The 25,210-nt window shown below is 44.7% G+C and overlaps 1 protein-coding gene across 4 annotated transcripts in view; it reads right to left on the reverse strand.

The window, feature by feature from the left end:
* Window positions 1-25,210, reverse strand: part of FAM219A (family with sequence similarity 219 member A) — a 104,351-nt gene that overhangs the window by 21,300 nt on the left and 57,841 nt on the right. For all 4 annotated transcript variants that reach the window (XM_065656200.1, XM_065656199.1, XM_065656197.1 and 1 more), the window contains exon 2: window positions 23,955-24,054. In XM_065656200.1, the coding sequence (XP_065512272.1) occupies window positions 23,955-24,054 (100 nt within the window). The remainder of the gene's footprint in view (window positions 1-23,954; window positions 24,055-25,210) is intronic.

A 25,210-nucleotide genomic window follows, 5' to 3' on the forward strand; every position in this document is an offset into this window, starting at 1 on the left:
ATCTGCTGCAGAGGGAAGACAAAGAGAAATTAATCTGGTGTGAGAGAGCTGTATTTTTCCATTTTCAAGATCTATGAGATGAGTTTTTGGGATGTACTTGCCTCTCTGCACCCCACTGCCAGCTGAACCGTTCAGCAACTGAGGACTGGAGTGATTCCCTGATGAATTCTACCTCTCAAGCAAGCTGAGAATTTAAATTACACAGTCAATGAAATTAATCTCCCTCTTCAGATCCCGCTGAATGATCAACAGAGTTGTAAGCAAAGAGAGAGAGAAAGAATGAAGTGCTGACTACAACTTCTACTTCAAGCCCAAGTCCTGATTTCAACTCACGTGCATCATTTAGCTCGGGGACGTTAGCATGCATCTAGTTAACACTGAAACCTTCAATATCTTTCACCTCTGACAGAGAGTATTTGTCAGTGAGGACCATGTCACTCCTTGGAGAGATTTCAAGGTATGAACATCAATAGGGGCTTTGCCTGCAGGCTGTATAGAAAGGGAGGTATAAGAATGCTGTGTGCAGAACCATGCTGATGCCGGAGATGACTGAGCTCCCTGGGGAGATTTGGAGAGCGTAAGTGAGCATGCAGGCGGCATTAGCACAGCTGATGGTTGTGGCTCTCTGCATGGGAAGAAAGGCAAAATAAAAGCAATTTTTACTGAACAGGGGTAGCAGAAATAAAAAGGATCTGTCTGCAGCCAGCGCCTGGCTCTGAATACAGGGATTACGGTTTCAAGCTGATACGTGCTGGGTGTCAGCGTTGATTATTCAGGACAGGCCACCTGAATCAGGATTGTTTCACCCAGCTTCAGAAAAGACTGTTCTGATAAACAAGGGTCAGATAGGTAAGTCATCCAACTACCAACTTGGGCAAGTTGTGCAAGACACAGTATTTTCAGCTGAATAATGTTATTTTTGCTGATCCAGCCAAATTAGCGAACTACGTCTAATTGGGAGAACTGGCTAGCAAGAGCAGGCCTATAAATCTGTCTTCCAAGGTCCCTCCTGGACTATGCTTTAAGCACCCAAATAGCTGCGTTTCCTCAATATTTTGCTGATCTGGCTGCTGCTTTGCCCCTTTGGCACAGCTGAGAGCTGGCACAAACACCGATGGGCTTTGAGTGGTTTTAAGCTCCCTTCAGCTCCCAGGAAGGCTTGACCAAACGAAGAACTGATAAATGACCTAGACTGTACAAAGACGATGTTTGCATCACTTATCCAAGGATGCAGCTCCTAACTTAACTTCTCGAATAGGAGCTGCTGCAACAAGCAGTCAGTGCATCGCGTGCACGGCAGCGCAGGGCTTGTTCTGCGGTGACACTGGCTGCACAAGTGACAGAGCTTTCTGGTGGTCTGCCTGATGCTACTCTTTGTGTTTTCCTTCAGAAGTGAAGTGTGACATTATTCCTTAGCACAGAGGAGGACAGGTAAATGAGGGCTCTGGTCTTGATCAAAGGTATCACCTACTTACACCACAAGCATCTCCAAAAGTGGCTCTACGTTCCAGTAGCATGTCCCCATCCCCTAGACACATTTTGCCAGCCACAAAGCTAATTTATCTGACCCTCATGTGATTATAGGAAGGAACGACGTCTCTATTTATATCCACTATTGGGCTTTGATATCTAGCAAAGCAGGGCATCCAGTGCAATTAGCCATCCAGCAAAGAAAATCTTACGGCTGTACACTTAAGGGAAAAAAGTTACTATTTTGAACACAGAGTGTTATACCTCTTCATGGCGTGACATAATCGCAAATCATCTTTGTAAAACAGTCAATTGTATTTTACTGCTGGGGGAAACTATTTAACTGGTTTACTTCGAAGCCACGTAGAGCATCTGCGGCAGCAGAGGAGCAGAAAACAGGCGTTCCCAGCTCCCAGCCCTCTGCCCGAGCTCTCTCTGCAGCCGTTTTATTTAAACAGGTTGTGACGATGGAGCAGCAGGCAGCAATTCATCTCTGTTCATCTCTGAACATCTCTCTGTGCTGATTTCAAATGCATGTGTTGTCATAGTTCCCAGCTCAAAAGGGCATTTTATTGTGATTCAGCCCATGCTTTTTTCACTTAATTTTTAAGGATTGAAACTTCTATTTGTAATGGCTGCAAAATACTGCATATAAAGATTTCATTCATCATTGTAAAAACTGGAATATATGAACAGCATCAGTTTTATTTAAATGTATTTTTCTGTATCTTTCACATTTACTTTCAGAGAGGGATTTATTTGGTATTTTCATGTACTTTTAAAATAATTTTCTTCCCGACAGAAGAACAAAGTCAGGTATCTGGCAAAGTATTTCCATCCTGACAAGCCCAGCTAAAAAGTTTCAGTTTACAAACTGAACTCTAAAAAATATAATCCATAAAACTGAGCTACTTTACCCCTTAACATATTTTAAAGAGACAGAGAGAAATAAGTTATTTCACCAGAACTTCTGCAAATGCCCCCTCAACATTTCCAGTTAACTGAATGCTGGTTCAAGGCAAAGACATTTGCTTGACCCTGTTGTATATTGCAGCAGACAAAATTAGAAAAAAAAAATTGAGGCTTTTAAGTGCAATTTGACTCCTTTCAGCTAAATAACTCTCTTCATGTAAAGCATCACTTATGCTAAAGGCACAATCTGCCAGATAAACAGAGTTAATATTAGTGCCCATATCACATTTATTATGGGTCCTGATGGTCTGTGAAGAAGCATTAAGTAATGTGTAAGCATGTAGTAAGTGTGACGCATGTTTAGGAGAGTAATAGTACAAACTTGTTTGGCTGAATACTCATAGCCTTTGGTTATATGTGATATCAACACATAGTCCATCTTTTTATAAAAAACACTTCAATAGAGTCTGATAGAAGTAGGCTTCAACTGCGTATGCACTCAAATGCCCATGCTTGCACAAGTCTAAAATACACACTAAATGACTGGTCTATGGCAGGGAGCAGATTTTTATGGCCTATATAAACCACAGACCCAACTTATTTTTAACATGTTGTAATTGGGAAAGCTTTCACTGCCTGGCAGATACCACTGCTTGGAGTGACTTGGTGAGCTCTCACCTAGCAGCCAAAACAAATAAGGACAGAAGTGCTAATGCTGTGGGCAGCATGCGAGCTCCAGCACCCTGCCTGGAAGGGACGCCTAGGCTTTTCCTCTTCCCAGGACCGGACTGCAGCTGGCAGTCCCAGCCCTGTTTCTGGCTTTGACTCAGCAGCAATATGTCATATATTGGATCCATTGTATTTTATCATCTGCTGCACTGGCTTTCTACAACCCTATGCATTTAAAACAAAATTCCCTATTTTCAATCTAATAAAATGAAAGCAGATGGAGAAAAGCAACCAGTCTGGTTAACATGCTGAATGGATACTCCTCACCCCATCATGCTTTGAGAAATCCCTGCTTTAGAGTTTGATACCCACCGTTTTATTTCCTGGAAAAGGGAAAGAAAGAGCGTTACTAACTTAGCATGTCGCCCTCCAAATACCCTGCTCCCCAGAAGAGCATTGTTTCACTAGATGAATCGACTGTTTTCTATGAATCTCTATGGGAGAACAGGATATGTACAGCCCAGGGTGCCTCCTCCTTGCCTCTTCAGGTCAAGAGAGGTTCTCCTTCCCCTCTACTCTGCCCTGCTGAGACCACATCTGGAATATTGTCTCCAGTTCTGGGCCCCTCAGTTCCAGAAGGACAGGGAACTGCTGGAGAGAGTCCAGTGCAGGGCCGCAAAGATGATGGAGTGGAGCATCCCCCGTGTGAGGAAAAGCTGAGGGAGCTGGGGATCTTTGGCTTGGAGAAGAGGAGACTGAGGGGTGACCTCATTAATGTTTACAAAGAGTGAGTGTCACGAGGATGGAGCCAGGCTCTTCTTGGTAACGACCAATGATAGGACAAGGGGCAATGGGTTCAAACTGGAACACAAGAGGTTCCACTTAAATTTGAGAAGAAACTTCTTCTCAGTGAGGGTGACAGACACTGGACCAGGATGCCCAGGGAGGTTGTGGATTCTCCTTCTCTGGAGACATTCAAACCCGCCTGGACGCCTTCCTGTGTAACCTCACCTAGGTGTTCCTGCTCTGGCAGGGGGATTGGACTGGATGATCTTTCGAGGTCCCTTCCAATCGCTGACATTCTGTGATTCTGTGATTCTGTGATTCCTGCTATTTGGTTTATCAGCCCCAGCCCCGGGTACCTGGATCCGCAGCAGCTCGGCCGCAGAGCCGTCCCACACAGCAGATCTGCTCCCTGGCAGGATTACTGACCTGATCTCTCCCTCCAGCGAGGCTGCCGTTGTCTGGAAATTTGGCAAAGAGCCTTCAAGCTCCATTAGTTATTTAATAAGTTTATGATTAACTAATCTGCTGATTAAGCTTTCATTAATTAGGTTGGCAGGAATTCTGTTTCAGATGGATACTGGGCCCTTATTTAATACATTTCCTCTCAGAGCAGGGTCAGGGATCTCCGTTTGAGCCCTTATGTGCAGCACGCCCCCACACTTCTCTCTCCTGCGGCAGAAGTACCTGCAAAAGCTGTTTGGGTGGCACCTGGGGCTGCTGCCAGATCACCGGGGCATGGTGGCCCCTGGGGACAGCGGGGCATTGCAGCCCAGTTGTTGTTATACCTGGTGCAGCTGAAAGACTCCAGCTCGTCTCCTCTGAAGTCTTGCCAGACGATGTGGAAAGCGGCAGGCAGGGTTTATCTAGGGCAGCTGCAGACCTCGCCAGCACCGTTTCAAAGAGCCTAGCCTGTCATTTTGATATCCACGCTGCTCTCATCTGGATTCGGGTGGCCCACCCCAGGGAGAGGTGGAAACTCTTTTCCTCTTTCTCTTTGCAAAGAGCTTAGAGAAAGCTCTCGGCTTCGTCTCTGGCTTTGTACTTTGCCACATGCTCTGAAGGATGGGGCTCACAGGGTGCTGCGACCTGGTTCTTGTAGGGTGCCTCGCCAGAGGGGGAAGAATGCCGCCACCCTCCTCCTCCAGCTTGGACCCTGCTTTGGCAGAGAAATCAGAACTTGGCTCAGGGATTAATCCCAAACTATCATAAATGATTAATACCTTTCCCATCCTCAAGGGATTCCCTGTCTCCTTTCTCAGGTAGAGCTGCTATCTGGCAGCACAAGGCAGTAAGGGACGGTAGAGGCTGGTGGATGGTTGGTTACTACTGCCAGATATTTTATGTTTCTCAATGTTCTTCTCCTTCCAGGGATGGGGTGCAGGGTTGAGGGTTTGGCAGCTGCCTTTTTCTTCCACCTCTCAAAGGGTCTGATGTGAAAACACATCTGTGCCTCAAATGGCAGAGGGAAAGAGGGCTGGCCAGAGAAAGCCTATGTCCCTGCTGAAGGCACGGAGAAAGGGGCTTGAAAAACATGATGAAAGGGGCTTTCTGGGTCCCAGGTTGTTGTCTGCAGATGCTTTGAGTGCTGCAGGAGGGGAAGCAGTGCTAGGGGATGAGAGATATCACCCCAAACCACAGAGCCTCGCGGCTGGAAATCAGACATGCACACTGCTGAGCTGAAGCCTCTGTCAAAGGACCAGCAGTTTCGGTGGCAGGGAGAGCTCAAAGGGACGCATGGAATGCCTGACTCACGTGGAAAACAGCAGTAACATACAGGTCAAGGTAATGGCAGTTCTTAATGTACAACTCCGATGCCAATGAAATGTGGTTTAGTAGCTTAATGCTGATGTATGTTACATCATTGTTACCCTTTGCCAGGACAGTGCATGGGGGAGTGATGATCAGGCGCAGTTTGCTAACACGAGCTGTCACTGCCATCCCAGCACTACTCACTGCTGGACCACAGGCAGCCCAAATGGAGAGAGGATGGGTGCTAACGCGCTGCTGGCCTGAGCAAGGTTTAACAACGCCTTGGGGGGGACTGTAAAAGTAAGTCTGGGGGAAGGCGAAGCAGGTATAACCTAGATTCTGAGTGTCAGAGGCTGTGCCTCTCTCCACACATTACTACCTTTCCTGTGAAGACTCAGGCTTTTCCGTCTTGCTGCAGCTAAAGGCCTGATGAGAAAACACTTTGGCAAATCAGCCCACCTCTCCCAAACATCAGCAGGGGAGGTTTCCAGCTGCCTCCCTGCTCTCGACACCTTAGCCGTAGATGAGATCACTGGCAACACTGCAGCTGCCGAGTCCCCGCTATCTGACCCAACTCTCCTATATGACCCAGTGAAGCAGAAATTCTGGCAGACCAACATTTTTATCTCCTTCCTTGATGGCCAGCTGTATGCACTGAAGGGAGGCAAAAATACCAGCTTGTATTTGATTATCAGAAGACCACTACGCTAAGAATTTTCTACAGCATTTCTAGGACAAAAGGGAGGAGACAAGGAAAATCAACACAAGAATTATCATAATTTCTGTGCCGCTTGTATGCCTGGGCCAGGCTTGTGTTGGGCCACAGTATATGCATGTTCAGCTTCACTTGGCACATACACATTTTAGAGCTAAAATCACCAACTGTATACAAACATACAGTTTATTGTTGTATATTAATAGTTAGTTGCATGTTTGGCTGCCTGACTGGAGCTGGGGGCGAGATGAGAGGAAAGCAAGGCTTTATTGCAATAGCACTAAGGAACTAGTGAGTGCGTATAGAAGATATGTAGTTCCTTGCCTGAGGAAATTAAGACAGAAAACAGACTGTGCATAAGGAGTATAGGCAGCTAAAATGGTAGGTGTTTCAGTGATGTACAGTTCCTCTTGGTTCCAACTTCGATTTGAATTATCTTTCAATAATTAAGATTTACAACAGGCTTTAACTTGTATACGAATACTCCAGCACAGCAAAAGCAAGTTGAATTTAGTGACGAAAATGTGGAGTGAGGAGGGTCAGCTTTTTTCCCGACAAAAACTTCGGCAGAGTCTGTGATAATTCCAATCCCTCTTAAAGCACTTCATAAAATATAACCTGCCTGTCCTTCAGCCAGGTGTTGCTGCTGGGCAGAGGTGAAGGGAAGAGGGGCCAGCAGTGGGGAGATGCTGGCTGGGTACCACACATCTGCTGATGGAGCAGGCAGCAGGATGTGCAAGGAACAAAGAGGGTTTTATCTTAAGGCAAGGTGGGATTTCACGGAGCCTTTACAGACACACATGCTTGCTCTGTTTTTCTTTTTGCTACGCATTCTGTAAACAAGCTAATTTTCCTGTTCATAACCTGTTTTGAATCAAGAACACAGATTTCCATTGCCAACTAACTGCATGCAGTGCTAGTAGTATCAACTGTCATCTTTTTTGCCTCATTATTTCTCTCCATACAAGCACCAGCAACTTCTAAATCATACTGTATCCCGAATTACCCCAGGGATAGAAAATAATGGTGATGGGATTATCTGTCCTGAAGACAACTTCAATGTGAAGCAACATCAGAAACTCTCTCTGAACCCATGCTTTGGGGCCTCTGCAGGAGATGGGGAATGGGAACCAGGTACCAGCTCCCCTGAGGAAAGAAGGAGCTGTGGTCTGTGTACGCACACACATACACATACACTCTCTCATGCACAATATGCTGGAAAGAGCCTGGCTTTTGCCAAGACCCAAACAGAAACAGGTTTAACACTCAGATTTCCTGACCGTCTCTCCACCCCGCCGATGCTAGCACATGCATCGCTCGAAAAAGACTGGGAAAAGCTGTGAGCAGAGCGAAAGGGTGGCAGAAAATACTCTCTGCTTTCAAAAGGTCTTTGCGGCTGCTCACAGCTGCACTTGCGAGGTGAACGGAAGGGCAACACTGAGCTTCAGGGAATAAAAACCCTTTAACTTTTATCCAGGTCAGTACCAGCAGAGATGTGGAGGAAGCCCAGGGATTGTCAAGCCTTGTCCTTTCCAGGGATGGCACTTAAGCCAAAATACGTGGGCACTGGGATGTGCTGAGCTGTCTTGAACTGAGTCTCTCCTCGGGCAGCATGTGCATTGTGGGAACGACATAAGAATCATCATTTTCAGATCGTCAGATACAAAACCTAGCAAAGCCATCCAATCAAGATGATGCATCTTGACTTAAGAACCCTGGGGAAGGTAGCAACTCTTTGCAAATATTGCCAAATGCGAAGGGGAGCAATCCGCTCAGCTGCAGAGTAGCCAGGTCTGGGCCCTGTAAGCACTGGGGGATGCTTTGGGAAGACCTGGAGTCCCTCTTTCCCCCCAGCTTAGTGATACGCGAGAGGGCTGTGCTGCCATCCAGCAAGACCTGGACAGGCTGGAGAGTTGGGCGGGGAAAAATTTAATGAAATATAACATGGGAAAGTCTAGAGTCTTGCATCTGGGCAGGAACAACTCCAGGTTCCAGTGTAAGTTGGGGAATGACCTGTTAGAGAGCAGCGCAGGGGAAAGGGACCTGGGGGTCCTGGTGGGCAGCAGGATGACCATGAGCCAGCACTGTGCCCTTGTGGCCAGGAAGGCATGGGGATTGGACTAGATGATCCTTTGAGGTCTCTTCCAATCCCTAACATTCTGTGATTCTGTGATACTGAGGGCAGCGTATTTTTGCAGAGGCTCCAGGCTTGCTCCCAGGTGGTTTGGGTCCTTTGCTGCGATGTCTGTCATAGACTGAAGGAAAACAAGGGAGGATGATTTATTTTGGTAGCGGTGTTATTCTGCAATGTTAATGAGTGGGAACATTTTAAACACAGGGATAAAAAAAGTAAGGAGAGACAGAAAAACAACTTAAGACGGCATTTTTATATACCCTGCATCTGCTCCCTGGGCACCCTAAATCACACTGGCTCATCCCAATGACAGGAATAAGGTTTCTTCCTGCCAGGTCTCCAGGGGCCAGTAACATATAAGGGAGAGCGAGCTGCATCTCCTCATCCCACTACACCGCGACAAAGCTGTCGGAGCAGCTCTGATAGCCTCCCCTCTGCCACAGTGTCTGCTATGAAAGGTAAGGACAGCCATTGCTCTTCTACATCCCCCTGGAGAGGACGGTACCAGAAACCAGAAAGTTGCTTCTTCTGTAAATTGCACCAATTTCATGCTTAAAGGCAGCAAACTGGAATAAAGGGGAAACCCAACAAAGCACCTCTGCCGTTTCTGTGCTGGTGAAGGTGCTTTGCCACAACAAATTCCAGTAACATAGAGAGGTAAATTTGGGGCTTAAACCTACCACCACATTTTGCACCAGGGAAAGGCCTTGCTGGCTGGGACACCGACCATATGATTTTCTTACTTTACTTTCGTCGATAAATGAACTCTGTTTACTTTGGTCGATCTTGTGAAAAATCATGCTTGGGATGCACCAGTAGCTCCATAATCTGGTCATCTGCACAGACCTAAGGAAGGTCAACCAACATCCACCAATGACAGAGGAAGGTGCTGGGGACCTGGCAAGGCACCACCCTGACAAGGTTTGTGGTTATGAGGTACACCTGACAGTCTCCAACTGAAGCCACCATTTGCAACTAGAATCAGCCAGCTAAAATTATCTCCCCAAATTGCTGTCTCATACAGGGTATTGGTAACTAAAAATGTCTCAAAACATCGTTGGGCCAAAGGAACAAAGCAAAAGTCAGTGCCTGGGCAGACAGTGCCCATAGGGCACTCTCCTCCCTCTGTAAATCTCTGAGGACCAAGTCCACCACTTGAAGTCACTTGCCTAACTTCAACACTGCTGGGATGGCAGAGCGATCCATGTGTAGCAAACCCCAGAGGCTTTCAAGGACTGTCCCTAAGAACAGGTTTTACAGTAGTGGCCATTTAAAAATGATGACATACCACTAATTACCCTTTCTTTCCACCGAACATAATGCCATTTCCTCCAGACCACAGCTCAGAGTACTCAACCTTTCAACAACCCTGTTTGTTAATCACTGCTAAGGGCCATCTTGAGCACTAACTACATGATGAGTACTCAGGAAGCAAGGGTAAATAATCTGTTCAAGTGAAGGACCGGAAGAAATGTACTCATGAATCTTCATTTTGAGAATCCCAAATATTCTCTGCTTAATTTTTCACAATTCTGTGATTGTGCCTCTGGGTTATAGAGCTGGTCTATGAGGTCTGACAAGTTGCTTTTTTTGTTGTCTTTTGAAAAGTTTTAGCATTGTTCTGCAACCTTGTTAGATGTAACAATCATCTTTTCATAAGCATCTCTCTGTTCCACACTCCAAGACCATGAAAGAGAATTTATTTCTCCTGGGCTACAGGCAACATATAAGTTTGCTCCAGACCAGCATTCATTTTTTCCCAAGGCAAGCTCCACACCTTTAATAGTCTTGAACATCTGCCCACTGCCTCCACTCCTGCCCTAAATTCTTCATAAGATCAAAACAGTGTTTTTCAAGCTATTAAAATAGTAGACCTCATTCTCCAGGACGGATTTGAAACTTCTCTGCTTAAAATCCATTCCTCAGTCCTACAGAAAAAATGCATGGGATGAAAACAGGGAAAAGAAACATGAGATGGAACGATTCGCTCACTTTTTTTGATTCTGTTCTTTCTTACAGTTATTAGTGGCACGCAGCAGGTAGGATCTGTGTGTGACAGCCACCCCCTGGGTCATCATCTTTTCCTGCAAAGTCCCCTCACAATACAAATTACAGCAGAAAAAAATATTCCTCTGCCAATCTAAGAATTAAGTTGTCTTTTCCAATGGCTGCTTGAGACATCACCAATGCCAAGAAGAGCTTAAACTGGTCTATGAAATGGAGGTGTTGCATAGCCACTTTAGCAGCTGCTCCTGCGCTGCATGTCACATGAACATGTGCACAACCACCTTGAATTTGCCTCTGCTTTGTAATATTCCATTGCTACACTCAGTGGATGCCCTTGTTTTGCTAGGATATAGTGGGTACAAGAAATCAGCTGATTGCTGGTATTAAAAGATCACTCAGCATTGAGAACCATGGATAAAATCCAAGTCAGGAAAGACACCTGTAAAAGAAAAAATTTCACTATCTGTGCACTGGAGTCAGTAAGAGATACAAGCAAAGGAGAAAATTGATTTTAACATGTTATTAAATTCAATCACAGTAAAACTGAGGAGGTTTGGTGAATTCAAGAGAAAGAACAGAGAGCAATTAAAATTTAAAAATAAGAACATTTGTAACAGAGTGAAAATCAAGTAGCAATTGGGTTTCTCTTGTTCACCAGTGGTCTTACCAGTGTTTATGGAAGAGGACTGCTTTGTGCCAGTGCACGCAGATTACCTAAGTGTACCTCCGCAAATCCTATCGTGTTTGTGTTGCGAACCCAAGAGAATAACTAGGTAGGACTTAGACAGTAAGACGACTTTTTCACTAGCAAGTAGAAAGTATATTACATCTAAAAATACCCTGGAGTTCTAACTAGGAACGGGATCACAAGATACTTCAAGTTGGAAGTGACCTCAGGAGCTTTCTAGCCCAATGTCCTGCTCAAAGCAGGATCAGCTATAGGATTAGACTGGGCTGCTCAGAGGTTTATTCAGTCAGGTTTTCAAAACCTTCAAGGACAGAAATGACATAACCTCCCTGGGATAAGTTTTCCAGTGCTGGACTGTCCTCATGGTGAAAAAGGATTTCCTTAAGGTGATTAAGGTGAGAAAAGAAACAGGTCGGGAGTGAAGTACCCACTAGATGCTGCAGGCAATTTACTGCCAACACAGACATGTTGATATCATTCCTCATTAGCACACAGAACGTTTCCCGTGAAGCCTTTCCATTTGTCTTACAACCCTCTGGGTTATCCTGGTCAGCTCCCATCTGATGGTCATTACCTGGTAAATTCAGACAGCTGGCACTGTCTTTTTCCTCTTTACTCCCACTCCTTCCCCTTTCTCTCTCTGCCCTGTCCTGAAGCAGAGGAGATTACAACCTGGTTCTAGGACTGTCATGTATCGTAGCTCTTCTGCCCATAGGCAGAAGTGAGTTGGCTATGTGAGCTGGGAGGAACTAAAAACATAACATCTGCCTGCACAGAAAAACCTATATTAAAGTTTTGCTTTCATATTTTTGCTTCATGCCCTGCCCCACGGATCAAGAGCCACATTTCAGCTTGATAGTTAAAGCATTCAGGCAGGAAAAGGAATTGAACTTGAGTCTTCCACGTTCTGGCTTGAACTCTGTAGCTAAAAAAGGCACAGCTGTTTTGTGACTTAAGCATCCCAAACATTTGATAGCCAAAACCATCCTGTAAATTAGACATGAATTTGTGAATTTTGGAACAACTAACGATATATTCTTTAAGTGAAATTATGAAAAAAAAAAAAAAAGGTGCAAGTGTTTACCAGGGAGTTTAAGCCCAAGATACTTGTTTTATCTTTAAAAATTGCAAGTAAACTCCAAAAATCTTAATTTAAACATGGCCTCTGTTCTGGACTCGAACTACCCATGCCTGACAGCATCACTTTAAATATTAAATATGCTAGCCTTGTTCAAGACATATTTTTAGCACAGTGTGATTTAGTATGTCAAACATGGTTTCTCAGATCAACTTATACAAAGTACAATTGTCTCACTTGTACTATTGTTCTCTTCTCTCTAATTCCTAGCCCTACAAACAGTATTCAAAATAAATCACAGCAAATCTTTATTTTTTGAACATCTGCTCTTACTTTCAGGCCAGGCAGTGATGGAGAGACAGAGGGGCTGTTTTCTGGCACGGAGTGGCTGGTGTTACTTGGGAGCTCCGTTGCAGCGAAGGGGCTGCCAACAGCTCGGAAACACTTGGTGTGATTCAGCTTTCTTCTCATAGCCAGCTCACCGTTTACCCATGGCAGAAAGCATTTATAAGCACGTGAGCTTCAGACGACTGAGCTAGACAGAAGAACTGCATTGTTCCTCCAAGAGACATCAACACTTGCTGATTTGATTGTACCAATTTCATAGCAGTGACCAAAAAAGAAAGTAAGTAGTTGTTGTTTGGAAAAAGTGGGAATTATCTTCCATTTAGAGCAGAAGGTAGAAAAAAAATCGAAGTTATAGCAAACATAAGATGGTTTGAGGTTTACAGTAGAATTGCCTTAAAATACTGTAGAGGATTTATTTTATTGTGCTGCAAACAGAGACACTTTACAGGACAGAGAGTTGAAACAGTTTCCCATTCACAGAGGCTTAGGCTGAATCAATTCCAGCTCTTCTCAAGGTAAGCACTGAGTGAGAAAAAAAGAGGCAGAGAGTTAAGAAAAGAAGGAGAAAAAAATACTTGGGCAGAGTTCACAGGTGAAAAGGACACGAAGAGGAAGGCAGGAGTCAGTGAGAGGCAATGGCTCAGCTGTGCAGTCTTAAAGAGTGAGGATGGATGATTTCACTGATACTGGAAGCAGAAGGATGCCTGGGAGAGGGGCAGTTTGCAAAGCAGAGTGCAGAGAACAGGACTCTACTGTTCGTGCTGCACTGAGGCTGGAGGCAGAGACTAACAAACCGCAGTGGTTACACAGGAGAAGCTGGAGACGATTCTTTGAGCAAGTACATGAAGACTTGGATCTGCCTGCCAAGAACATACTTGTTACCCCTCCCCTCCCCTTGTAACTGGACGTGGAGAAAGGACACAAATGTTGTCTATGCGGCATGCTTTCTCTATAGGTTAATAAAGGAAGAGGAATGCTCAAATGTTTTCAAATCTGATGAACAACTCCTGGTTTTCTTTCTGGAAGAAGCTTCAAAAAGGGGACTACAGCTGTTTTGCACAGTGCCGGACTACAGTGTCTCATTATCACGAACGATGCAATAAATGCCTGCACTTAGTGCAAGCTACTGAGCCATGATTCACGCAGTAATTATAGCTTTTTGAATGATAGCTGTGTTTAACAACTGGAGAAATGGGATCAGACTGCCCAATTACTGCTGTGACTTTACAACTTCTTAAATAACATCTTATCTCAGTAAATATGTGACAGCTATAAAAACGGCTTTATTTTCCTTTAGCGAGACATGCTTTATAGAGAATGACTGCCAGGCGGAACAAGAAAAGAGCTGTGCCAAAAGCTTGAGGGTTGAAAGAAAAGGAGCAGAGGTGCGAGAAGGATTTCTGCACACAGCAGAGCAGAAAGGCTGTGTCTGGTATCGCCTGTGGTCTTTCCTGGAGAGGTCACTGCGTCGTTACTGCCAGGGGTGAAGCAACCGTCAGGGAACCTGCAAAGCTCCCTCTTAGTCTCAGCCAGGACTTGCAAGACCCAGAAGCCTCTTTGTACAACTAGTCCCACCCTCTCCACCGCAGCTTAATTCCTGTTCCTAAAACTTCTCCGAAAATGCATGGTGCTTGCTGGTGTAAGACGCTGGTGGTATCTCTGACCTCAAGCTGAGATGTTGAGAATAGCAGAAGTTGCAGTAGAGTTCCTTCTACCAGTCTGCTAACCCAGGCAACAGCCTCTTTTGCGTGTACCCAGCACAGGCCCATATTGCCCCATGACCTCCTTCAATCAGCCCTCCCTTCATGAAGAACCACAGAAAAAGCCTCCACAGTTTCTTCTGTGCTGCCCCCTGATTGTGGGAATCGCTCCTCCCCAGACCTCTGAACCAAAACTGAGGGACACGATGAAGCCAAGACTGCTGCTAACTAGTCAAAAATTGTGCTCCTATCCTACCTCTTCTCCACTATTCCATGTGGTAGATCTCCCTAACTGACACATTAAGAGCTTGGCCGTGCAGGTGGTGCTTTAGCTGAGGTACTTGCTGTGCCTGGCACACCAGGGCTCTGCTGTGTGCGGCTGGGTGTAACGCTCCTGCTGTACCTGGAGCCAAGACTGCCCCCAGGTTCCGAGAAGGACTCTTTGGATGTTCCTCCGTTCATGCTCAGCCGAGGTCTGCATCCAACACCACCATGGTTCCCTCACCTAACAAGGACCCTGCTACTGACAAGAGCACATGATATTGATGACAACCTCATCTGTTCTGCTCTCCCGCTGTGGCACACCAAGGTTTGTGTGTTTTTTCCGAGCTGTGAGTCTCCAGAGGATCCTTTATGATCTCAGAGAAGCAACAAGAAGTCTTCAAGGCGCTGTGAGCATCCTCTGTGCGTAACAGTTAAAAAACCAACCAACCGAACAAAAACTGCAGTGAACTTCCTCTACCAGCACAAATTCCTTTCCTTTGAGAAGTGTGTGTAACTTCTACTTAATAGAGCCCTGGTCTGCTGACAGAGCATTTTAGCCCAACGCTCAATAAGCAGATAGTAACCCTTCCTGGTTAAGAGCTGAATGTGCAGCACAGAGAAGACAAAGGGGGAACCCACATCACTGAACAAATTCAGTTAACTGTCAGGTACAGTTTAAGGCTCATCATTAACAAATTAAACGCAGGAAAAAAAAAAAAAGCATCATCCAATATTGTCCATGGATGCTGTGGTCTGTTCCAGAGACAGTTAATATTAATTACACTGGGCTCTACTTGCCTCCCTTGAGTGTCACATGGAAACTCATCTACCTATGGATACATCAGAAGGAATTACAGAAATAGTAACACCTGGATAATTCAGAATTGGGGAAATCACAGAATGTCAGGGATTGGAAGGGACCTCGAAAGCTCATCTAGTCCAATCCCCCTGCCGGAACGGGAACACCCAGATGAGGTTACACGGGAAGGTGTCCAGGCGGGTTTGAATGTCTCCAGAGAAGGAGACTCCACAACCTCCCTGGGCAGCCTGTTCCAGTGTCTGTCACCCTCACTGAGAAGAAGTTTCTTCTCACATTTAAGTGGAACCTCTTGTGTTCCAGCTTGAACCCATTACCCCTTGTCTTACTGTTGGTTGTCACCGAGAAGAGCCTGGCTCCATCCTCGTGACACCCACCCTTTACATATTTATAAACATTACTGAGGTCACGCCTCAGTCTCCTCCAAGCTAAAGAGCCCCAGCTCCCTCAGCCTTTCCTCATAAGGGAGATGCTCCACTCCCTTCAGCATCTTCGTGGCCCTGCGCTGGACTCTTTCAAGCAGTTCCCTGTCGTAGGCTAGAGGATCAGGTGGAACTTATCTTTAAGGACACAGGCTCCGAGAAGCCAGAAAACAGTATTATTGCCATTTTTGGTGTTAATTTTGTCAAAGATGCCAATGCTTGAGCAGATAGCCTAGTCAACTCAGCTAGTGTTCGTCTTTTTAATGTCAGGAACAAGGTGTAAAGCACTTTTGGGGACATCACTCTCTTTTAAGCCAGTTCTCTACGTATTTCATAGAAAACAGTGATAAGAGTAAGACATGCTGTGTAACAGGAACTGTGAGCAGGCCACCAGCCCATCACTGCTGTGGTGCTGCCTGCTGGGCTTAGGTTTTGCTAGGCCAGGTAGTTTTTATTCTCATCACTACTTCCACTACTGAATATTTCCTTCCTTCTACCAGAGAATCTCAATAATTTGCTTAATTTGTTTTGCCTCACAACCTTCTGAGCTACTTCTCCTGTTTGAGGTGACAGATTATGGTGGGTCAGGGCAAATAAGAGAAACTGTAATTTGCAGCTCTGGTCCCCTGCTTCAGGCACAAAATCCCCATTCAGACTCCAGATGCTTTGGCTTGTTCTCATTACAAAGTAAAATAATTTGCATAGGCGCAGATTTTCAGGCTTAGCTCTCTTTCCTAGAGTATCAGACCTGTAGGTACTGTAAAGATTTGGAATGCCTAAAGGATGGTCAGGTAATTCTCAAAAAATGACCCAGCTACCTTATAGCTTCTTCCTTCATGACTTTTTGTCTGAAGGCATATTAGCCAAGAGTGGTGTGTACAACACAAGTGTGGGTGTGGGTCTATGGGTTTGCAAGGTGGTGAAGGGCTGGGAAGGTCAGTAAAGCCCTCGTGGGGTGGCACAATAAATCAAGCAAATTTCACTGACAGAAAGACTAGGCTCGTTTGGTGAACACCATGCCACGTCCCGCTCATATTCACGTGCTCACGCTTTGCTCCTGGGACATGCTGACTGTACCTCCCTTCCCTCTGTCTCACCTCACACTCCCTCCTGCCCAGAGCTCTCTGCTGAACTCCAGTGAACTGCTCTGTTCCAGTTTCTCTTAATGGCTTTACTGTTCACTCGAGCCTGTGTCAGCTACAGTGTCTCAAAACACCTCTTCTCTTCTGCTCCTCTATTTCTGCTCTAACTAATCTGCAATCATATGCCTGTCACAACTGTTTTTCTGCCCTCATCTTTGCTGCTCTGTCTGCAGGGAGCCTTACATGATGCCCTTAACATGATGTAGCTGCTCACTCTCTCATCCCCTCCAAAAAGAAGCTCGAGGTATCCTACAGGAAGGACGCAACAATAAATCTGTGTATGCAATTTCTCTTATAAATGGAAAGAGCAACAACACATGAAATAATGTTTAAATAAATTCCTCCCAAGCCCTAGGAGACCTCCAAGGGGTGGGCTGCACTTCTGTCTTCACGAAGAAAATCAATAGCAGCTCTATATTGCTGCTGCGCCCTGGCTTCTGCACTACTCATTCCTCCTGTACAAAGTCGAGACTGTGTTGAAGGAAATGGGTGCTCCCAGGGGAGGAAAACGGCTTTGTGCACTTAAGGTAATGATGTCACTTGAGGTCGCCATGCAAACAGTTATGGATATGGAAATCTGCTGTCTTGTCAATAGAGTTGGAACCTGGGGACCTAGCTTAAGAGTTACAGCTTTTTTATAAAATGCTTTCCCAATTTACCTACAGAGCTTCTTCCCAGAAACAACAGCTGCTGTACCTAATTAGCATTAATCGCCTTGTTACAGAAGAGCAACTGGGAACAGTACAGTACTTGAGGTACTGACAAAAGGATACACTAATGGCATTGATCTGTCCAGTCTACTACAATCTCCCCTTATTATTCCATTTTCTTTATGAAAAGGTTAGAAGTCTCAAGCTGTGAAGCAGGCTTGGGAAGAGATGATAGAAAAGGAGCCACGGATGGAGGCAGTTACCAAGACATTCAGCCTAAGCAAGACACTTGCTGCCTGCTCTGTTTGGGACTGCATCTCCCAGCACCAGTTTTTTATTGTGACCCGTGGCAAGAGCAGCCCTGGAAAGAGATCTCTGAGCAAGGCATCCTTTTGAACAGCACCAGGATAGGATGCTCTGCTGTGCGCTTTGCAGCTCTTCCGTGCAGCTGCATCAAAACAAGCTGTGAACCCACACTCAACCCTAGGAGAAGGGGGTTAAATTGCTACACAAATTGAAATATCAGTTTCAGGACCAACACGGGGAGATAAAGGCAATCTGTCTTTTACTGAGATTGGAGACCATCTGTAAAATTTCAACCAGAAACGCACCAATTTTGTTATGTTGAACCCTGAGGGCTTTGCAGTTCTCAGCTATTTGACTGATATTCCCAGTACTGCTCCTCCCTGATCATACAGCAATTCAGTATCTGCCATGAATGTGAAGCAGCAGGCTGGAAGGCAGGAGATAAAACCACAGATGCGTCATCAGCCTATGTCCCCAAATGGATTATCTCCTCTGTTCACTACAGTATCCACCAAGATGCGTCCTGGCCATAAATTAGATCCTCAGTTTTGTCCAAGTCAAGCACCCCAGGGAACAAAACACTGTATTTTCTTGCCATGGGGTTTCTGTTGCTATTTTATCCTACCGGAATTGCTTGCTCTGAGCAATTATTCCAGTTACTTGCTTGATGTTTTTGGGAATCTTGTTTGTTAACAAGCAAGAATTAAACCAATAGCACAAGTAAAATAAGTCAGTGTTTGTAAGTAGATGTACCTAACTGGTGTCCCAACACCAAATCCCCATCCCCAGCTAGAGACTGTGGAAGCCAGAGATATGAACTCCTGTGCTGTCACCCAGTAAAATCTTAGGATGTTTGTACATGGAGGAAGACAGTGATGGAGCGGAGCAACAGGATGGGACCAGGCCCATTCCCTTTGGTGGTCTCATTTGAGATCTCTGCTTGGAGAATGAGCACTATGGTTATTTGTCAGAGAACACCTTTTTATACCAAGACTTCCTTCACCTCTCCCTGAGCCATCTGCTTGGCTTAGGCCCCACTATGGACATCCACTTGCTCTCCTCTCCTTCTTGTCACAGAGAAAGCCAAAAAGCCAGGCTGGGGTGACTCAAGAGGCTTTTATGCTCACCCTAGCAATAGCACCAGGCTCCCTGCGAGCAGAATTTTCTTCCCAGCAGTAGCTGGGCTGTGCTGGACCTGCTCTAAGGGCGATCTGCACTGTGTCTCCTAGAGAAAAAACCAATATCCTACAACTGCAGCTGGCAGGAGGGAAGTGTTAGTATCTTGTTAATTAATGAAATAGCTCTGCTCTGTTAGTGTTAGGACAGCTTCCTGCCTCTTGAAGCAAGGGGAGTTTCTGGTTAGGCTGGGGAGTATAAGCTCAAGCTTATACTTGAGCTAGAGCAGTTTACACCAAAGGCAATTCTGTGACAATTGCTTGTCCTTATGGGACTGACTAGTACCAGCTACTGTGTTTTTTGGTACTAAGATAAATACGAGCATGAGATCTAACCTGGGAGAGGAACAAAACAGTAGCTAGGAAAGCAGGAAAATCACCTGCTACATTTGCAATTCAGGTCATTTTTTTACAAGAAGCTTTGCAAAGGGAGTTTAAAACAAAAGCCATAAACACTCTCAAGCCTGCATCAATACAATGTAGGCTTGGTCATATGGCACGAGACCTCACCTGCATGTAGCTCACTCTTTCTAAAGGTGGGATCCAGTCTGCCTAGCTTAGACACTAATTTTTCATATAATTTTGGCCACCCCATTGAGTAGTCTTCCCAAAACAGTGCCTTATTCTCTGTCTAGTCCAAGGAGAGGAGGTGCTTACATCTAAGACAATAGGTATCTCAGACGGATGAAGGCTGCTACGAGTGTCTCTGTCTGTCTGCCTCTCTCCTATACGTTCATCTGCAGATGGGGATGTGGCAGATCTACTGCCAAGCTCCTGATGTAGTGGATGTGCTGACGAAGATGCCATTGCCACAGTTCCTCATCACCACTGCAGCCCGTTCTGCAGCACTTCAACCAATTGCCACATTGCCCGTCCTGTTTCAACAAAAGCTTGTCACGTCATGGACTGCTAGGCAAGACAGACAGACTGTCTGGATGGGGCTTACAGTGCAGAGAAGCGAAATTAAAAATGCAAACCAGAAAAACAGATGGCATAAGCTTCATTAAAATAATATCTCGTCTCCTGGGGGTCCCATGAGGATCTGTTGCTTTCCAGTGGATATGGAGCCCCAGAGACTTACACTTGGGGATTATTCTCTTCCTCCCTCTCTCCTTAACACAACTCCTTTCTGTTTTCAAAAGGCTTGTGGTATGTGCTCCATCTGGATATGCCTCCTAATAAGGATGTGCTGTAGACATCTCCTAAGCACTAATGGACACCCAGCCCCCCACAGTGCTGTCAGGAGCCTCCTTATCAAGTGATTTGCCAGAGGGAAGCATGGCTGAGCCTTGCAGCTCCTGACAGAAAGACAAAGTGGGAGTGTTAGAAAAGTAAGAAATACATAATTAATATGGATATAATATCAATACGGGTTTAAGAGGATTAACTACATGAACTGTTGTTTGCCCTTGGTGTGAGGTTCTCCTCTCTTTTGACGTGGCCTCAGCACCAAGCTAAATGTTTTTCTGTTCCACTTATAAACCAGATGTAACCTTAAGTCATTAGAAATATAAGCCACCTGTGAAGTTTTTCTTGTATCTACCTGACCCCCCCAAGTAAGCATGTGGCCAAATGTATTAATTCAGAGGGGGGGAAACAACCAAGGAAAAGACCATTCGAGCACTGGGATAAATCTGTGTTCAGCGCGTGCAGCACATCGCACTGTTTCTGTCATGCTTCAATCACTGCGGGCTCTGGAAACAGAAGTTGTATTCATGCTGGGTTGGTATTTCATTGAGCTCACTTGAACCAAGCTTCCAGCAAGCGCATATGATAGATTTATACATGAATCTTCACAGAGTGGGAAATGACATTTATCAGCCTTCTATCAGAGCATTTGACATTTGAACAATTGATTCTGATTTAACAGTGAAAAATGCCACTATCCTTACGGAAAACCTGCAATAGGATTAAAATCCTAGTCACTACCATCCCCAACAATGGCTCTGCCAGTTAAGCTATTAAACATTTATGTACTACCTTAACTTTGTCTAGCCTTAAAGTGATTAAAGAAACAATCCAAATCCTGACAAGTTTAAGGCAGAAGAGAAAAAAAATCTACTTGGACGAACAGGGGCCAGAGCTGGAGATGCGAGCCATGAAACTGCTTGAAAATTGTAAAGGCTCGGCAGACTGTAAGAATAACAGCAGCAGGAATTGATGTGGGTTAAAGGCATGTTACACTGGCTGCAGACAACACAGTCAGTCTCGTTTTGCTCCAGGTAACCTACAGCTCATCTGGGTATGACTGAGAGTAAAGAGTCGATCCAGATGCCATGAGATGCCTGTTCACCTAACTCGAGAGGCACGTCGTTTCCACAGGCAGAGCGAGAGGTGTTTGAACAGACTTCTCTCTGGAGACAAGGCAGAAAGATGCTCGTCAGCCTTGTAAGATAATTCCTCCTAAACAGGTGGGTTTCACCCCTCATAAGCATTTTGTGGTCAGTGCTGAGTATTCACCTGGCAGGAGCACTATCTGGAAAGGAGGTCCTGGCAATGACACACCTCTATCTACTGCAAATCTGTTCAGACTGTTACAATACTTTCCTTTGCCTCTTTACTGGTTGATAGTAGCCTTCGGCAGTGGCTAAATGAAATAACATTTTCCCTGTGCAGAAAAGCAGAACTTCTGGCAGAAAAACTAATCGTTCTGTTGTACCTGATCCTTGGAAAAAAGCTGGTAAACTCCGCAAAGTGTGACTACGGTGTATTTTAATGTATTAGTCCATTTTAATAGCCAGTTACCTTGCAATCAATTGATGTAATAGGCTTCCTCTTCCTCAGTCACCTCACTAAATCTTAGTTTACAGCAGATGGAGTTTCTCCTGTAATATTTTTTTCATTTCTATAATTTCAGTTTTCATATTTTTTTCTCTATGGGATTTCTGAGTCTTTTTTGTACTCATGTCTCCCAAATACGCTATGACTAAATTATCTTTGCTGACTCCTGCCCAGCTTTTTGTGGCAAAGTCATTAATGAAAAAGAAATGAAATTACTGTTAGAGAACTCCATTGGTAATGTCCCTTCTTCTGATACATTCTCCTTAAACACTACCTGATATGTTTTGAGTTCCTGGGCTTCTCAATCTACTGGCTTTGCTTAAGCATTAAGTTTATAAAACTGAGGTTTGTTACAGATCTACCTCAAACTACCTTTTAATTCAACTTGCATGAAGTGAACCTGTTATTCCTAAATCCAAATCTATTTCCTATGATCAGGTGTCCTATAATGTCCTCATGACTTACCAAAGCCAAGTCTGAAATAGCATCATTTCTTGTCACGTTAGTGAGTCTCTATAGCCTGGAAAATCAAAAATATCTGAGACTTACCAATAATAGTATCAACTGCTCTCCAACCTGATTCCTGATGTTAAATTATCCAAAACAACTACCGCAGTGGTAATTACCTCTCTAATAACATTACAGAACACTTTTGGCAGTGAAAAATGATCCTGGAGGTATACGGCATTCTGGCAGTGACAATCTTTTACCAAACTGTGAGATGTGCTGTCATTAACGCATACTGCTGCTCCCTGCCTTTTCCTGAAAAGCAGCCACTAATTTAGAGTATTCACGGCTGTGATTGCAGGACAAATTTACTGTCCCAATGCACTTGCTCATATCCTGCTCAATGTCCTTCGCTTTGCTGCATAATCTTGCTGTGTTTGCACATCCAACTTTCTGTCTTACCCTTCCCAGTCACTCTTTCAGCGAGACCTTGTCTATCCAACCACTTTCTTTTCCTTTGCTGTCCCTAAGTCTACTTTGTGACATTCCTTTCTGCATTGCTGTGACCGGATTCATCAGATTATCCAATTTACTATGTACTCAGGTAGAGCTTTGAGACTTCACAAGCACTCCTCAGACTCTGCCTGGTGTTTCTTTCAGGCTTCTCTCATAACTGAAGCCAACATTAGTGTTTGCAGTAGTACTGCAGGTCCTTGGGTACAACCCATCTGTCAAAAACATCTCTTCGTAATCAAACACCAATGCCCAAACTTTCCCAAATCTTCTACAAACCTTAGCTGTCTGCTGACCTTCCCTGTCACTCATCTGGTAGGGGCTAGAGCTATTCCACTGTACATCTGGGCACTCACTTCTTTCAGAGCTTTCCCCAACATGGCATGGTCACCTTCAACCAGCTCCAGAAACATCCTGTCAATGTCATTTGTTCTGATGTGAAGGACAACCAGGGGACTGCTTCCTGCTGCTATCAGGAAATAGACTTAAATTCCCATTTTTCATCCTTCCTCTGAGCAAAAAGCACACTGTTGCTTTGACTCGTCCTTCGTCATGTTCTTGAGCTTTTTTGGCACAATAGTGGCTCAGGTTTTGGAGGCAGGACAGCCATGTGTGGGTTGCTGTCCTCTTGTAAGCATTAGCCTTGCGAGGAAGCAGTGTATTGTGCTAACTGGATGATTCTGCTTCCAGAACTTAAAAAAACATTGCTCAGAAATAGCACAACTATTTGTGTGTGAACCTTTACAAACCTACAAGCCTTCCATCTCACACTAACCCAGCTCTGTCTTTTCCTGGTAATAGCCCAAGTCTCTGATCCTTTCCCTTTTGTTTGCAGTGATGCTGTCATCTCTTCTTTTTACAGTCCCTATATATTATCTTCATTCTTTATCTGGCCAAGCTTTCATCTTAGCTTGATACAAATCTGTAGGTTTAAAAAGCTATACCTCCCTTTCAAGGCATTGCTTCCTTCCTCTACAAAAGCCCAAAAGACAGGGTCCTTACGTGGCTGTAGGTCAGTCCCCTGAGCAGCAGAATCACAGACAAAACTGCTCTGTCAGTTGTTTGAGCCAAGCTGGCATGTTCAGCCACACGCATGGAGATCTGCAGATGATCCTACGAGCACATCACCATATTTCAGACCTTGGATTCAGCCTTTTCACTCTCCAACAGCAAAGACTCACCCAATTTCACTTGAAGTGGGGATGGCTTATAGTTCATGGCTACAGTCTCTCCCTCTCTTGTATCACAGTCTCTGTCCGAAATAGATGCAGCTGTTGGATCCTGTTAAGAAACAAAAGGAAACAAAACAGAATGGTTTAGCTAAAGTTTATGCAGTCTCTTCTCTAACTGGCTGTTAGGCGAGTCCATCCCCACCTGCATTCAGAGGGAGCTGAGAACATGCCAGTGTTTTGAACGGCCGAAACCCAGGGACAAAGCACAGAACTTTGGAAACACATTTAGTACGCTAAAAGTATCTCTGGAAACACCAGATTTCAACATCAGACTTATATGATGGATGATATTAGGAATATAATGTGGATGGTAGGTCACCAGTTCAAATTCAGCCTGGGTTGGCAGTAGTCCCAAACCACTTTCATGTGATGACTCTTCAGGGTGTTGTATGAAATGCATTTACAGTTTAAGCGGAGTTCCAAGTGGACCAGTCAACCTCGTGATTAAAACTAAAACGCTCGTGACCAGGTCTGTGTGAAAGTCCAGCTCAGAACAAATGAGGACTGAATGAGTGGGAGAATTCAATCTCCAGTCCCTCTTGGGAGAGGAATGGAGAAGCCTAAAGTTCCGATACTGAATGTATTTTGTGGCTAACTGGAAAGATTTAATTTCAGTATCTGTCAGCACAGCACCTTCCACCATCAGTGAAATCTCCCCAAAAATCAAAGGTCCCCAAACACAAAGTCTGGTCCATCATGCCTACTTGTAGGCCATCTAATCCAGGTAGTGTTGTTCTCTATGGAACAGTGCATGAAGGGATTCAGAGAGAAACACACTACCCATTCAGGCAGTTCTCTCACTACTAAAAACATTTAAAGTCCTTCACAGCAAACTTCAAACCTGTTGGAACTACCTCAACTTAGCACCACAGTAAAAATTAAAATTGCTTTTCACACATGTTCACTTCTTCCCATCCAGAGCTAGAAACTAAATTAAACATGCATATACATATGTGTATGTAAATTTGGATTTATAATAGGTAGAGCTGCACATGGAAAACAAACACCCAACATTACGTCCAACATCTGAAGAAACCATCACTTCGTAAGAAACAGAACAAAGCATCAGAAACTAAATACCAGAAAATACCATTCCAAACCAGTGAATTGATACTGTTCATCTCTCAGTTTCCGGAGTTTGTGTTTTCTACATAATTTTGTACAAAAATGCAACTCATCATTTGGCACTGACACCTGTATGCAAG

Source organism: Caloenas nicobarica, chromosome Z (assembly GCF_036013445.1).
Source record: "Caloenas nicobarica isolate bCalNic1 chromosome Z, bCalNic1.hap1, whole genome shotgun sequence".
NCBI classification, from domain to species: domain Eukaryota; kingdom Metazoa; phylum Chordata; class Aves; order Columbiformes; family Columbidae; genus Caloenas; species Caloenas nicobarica.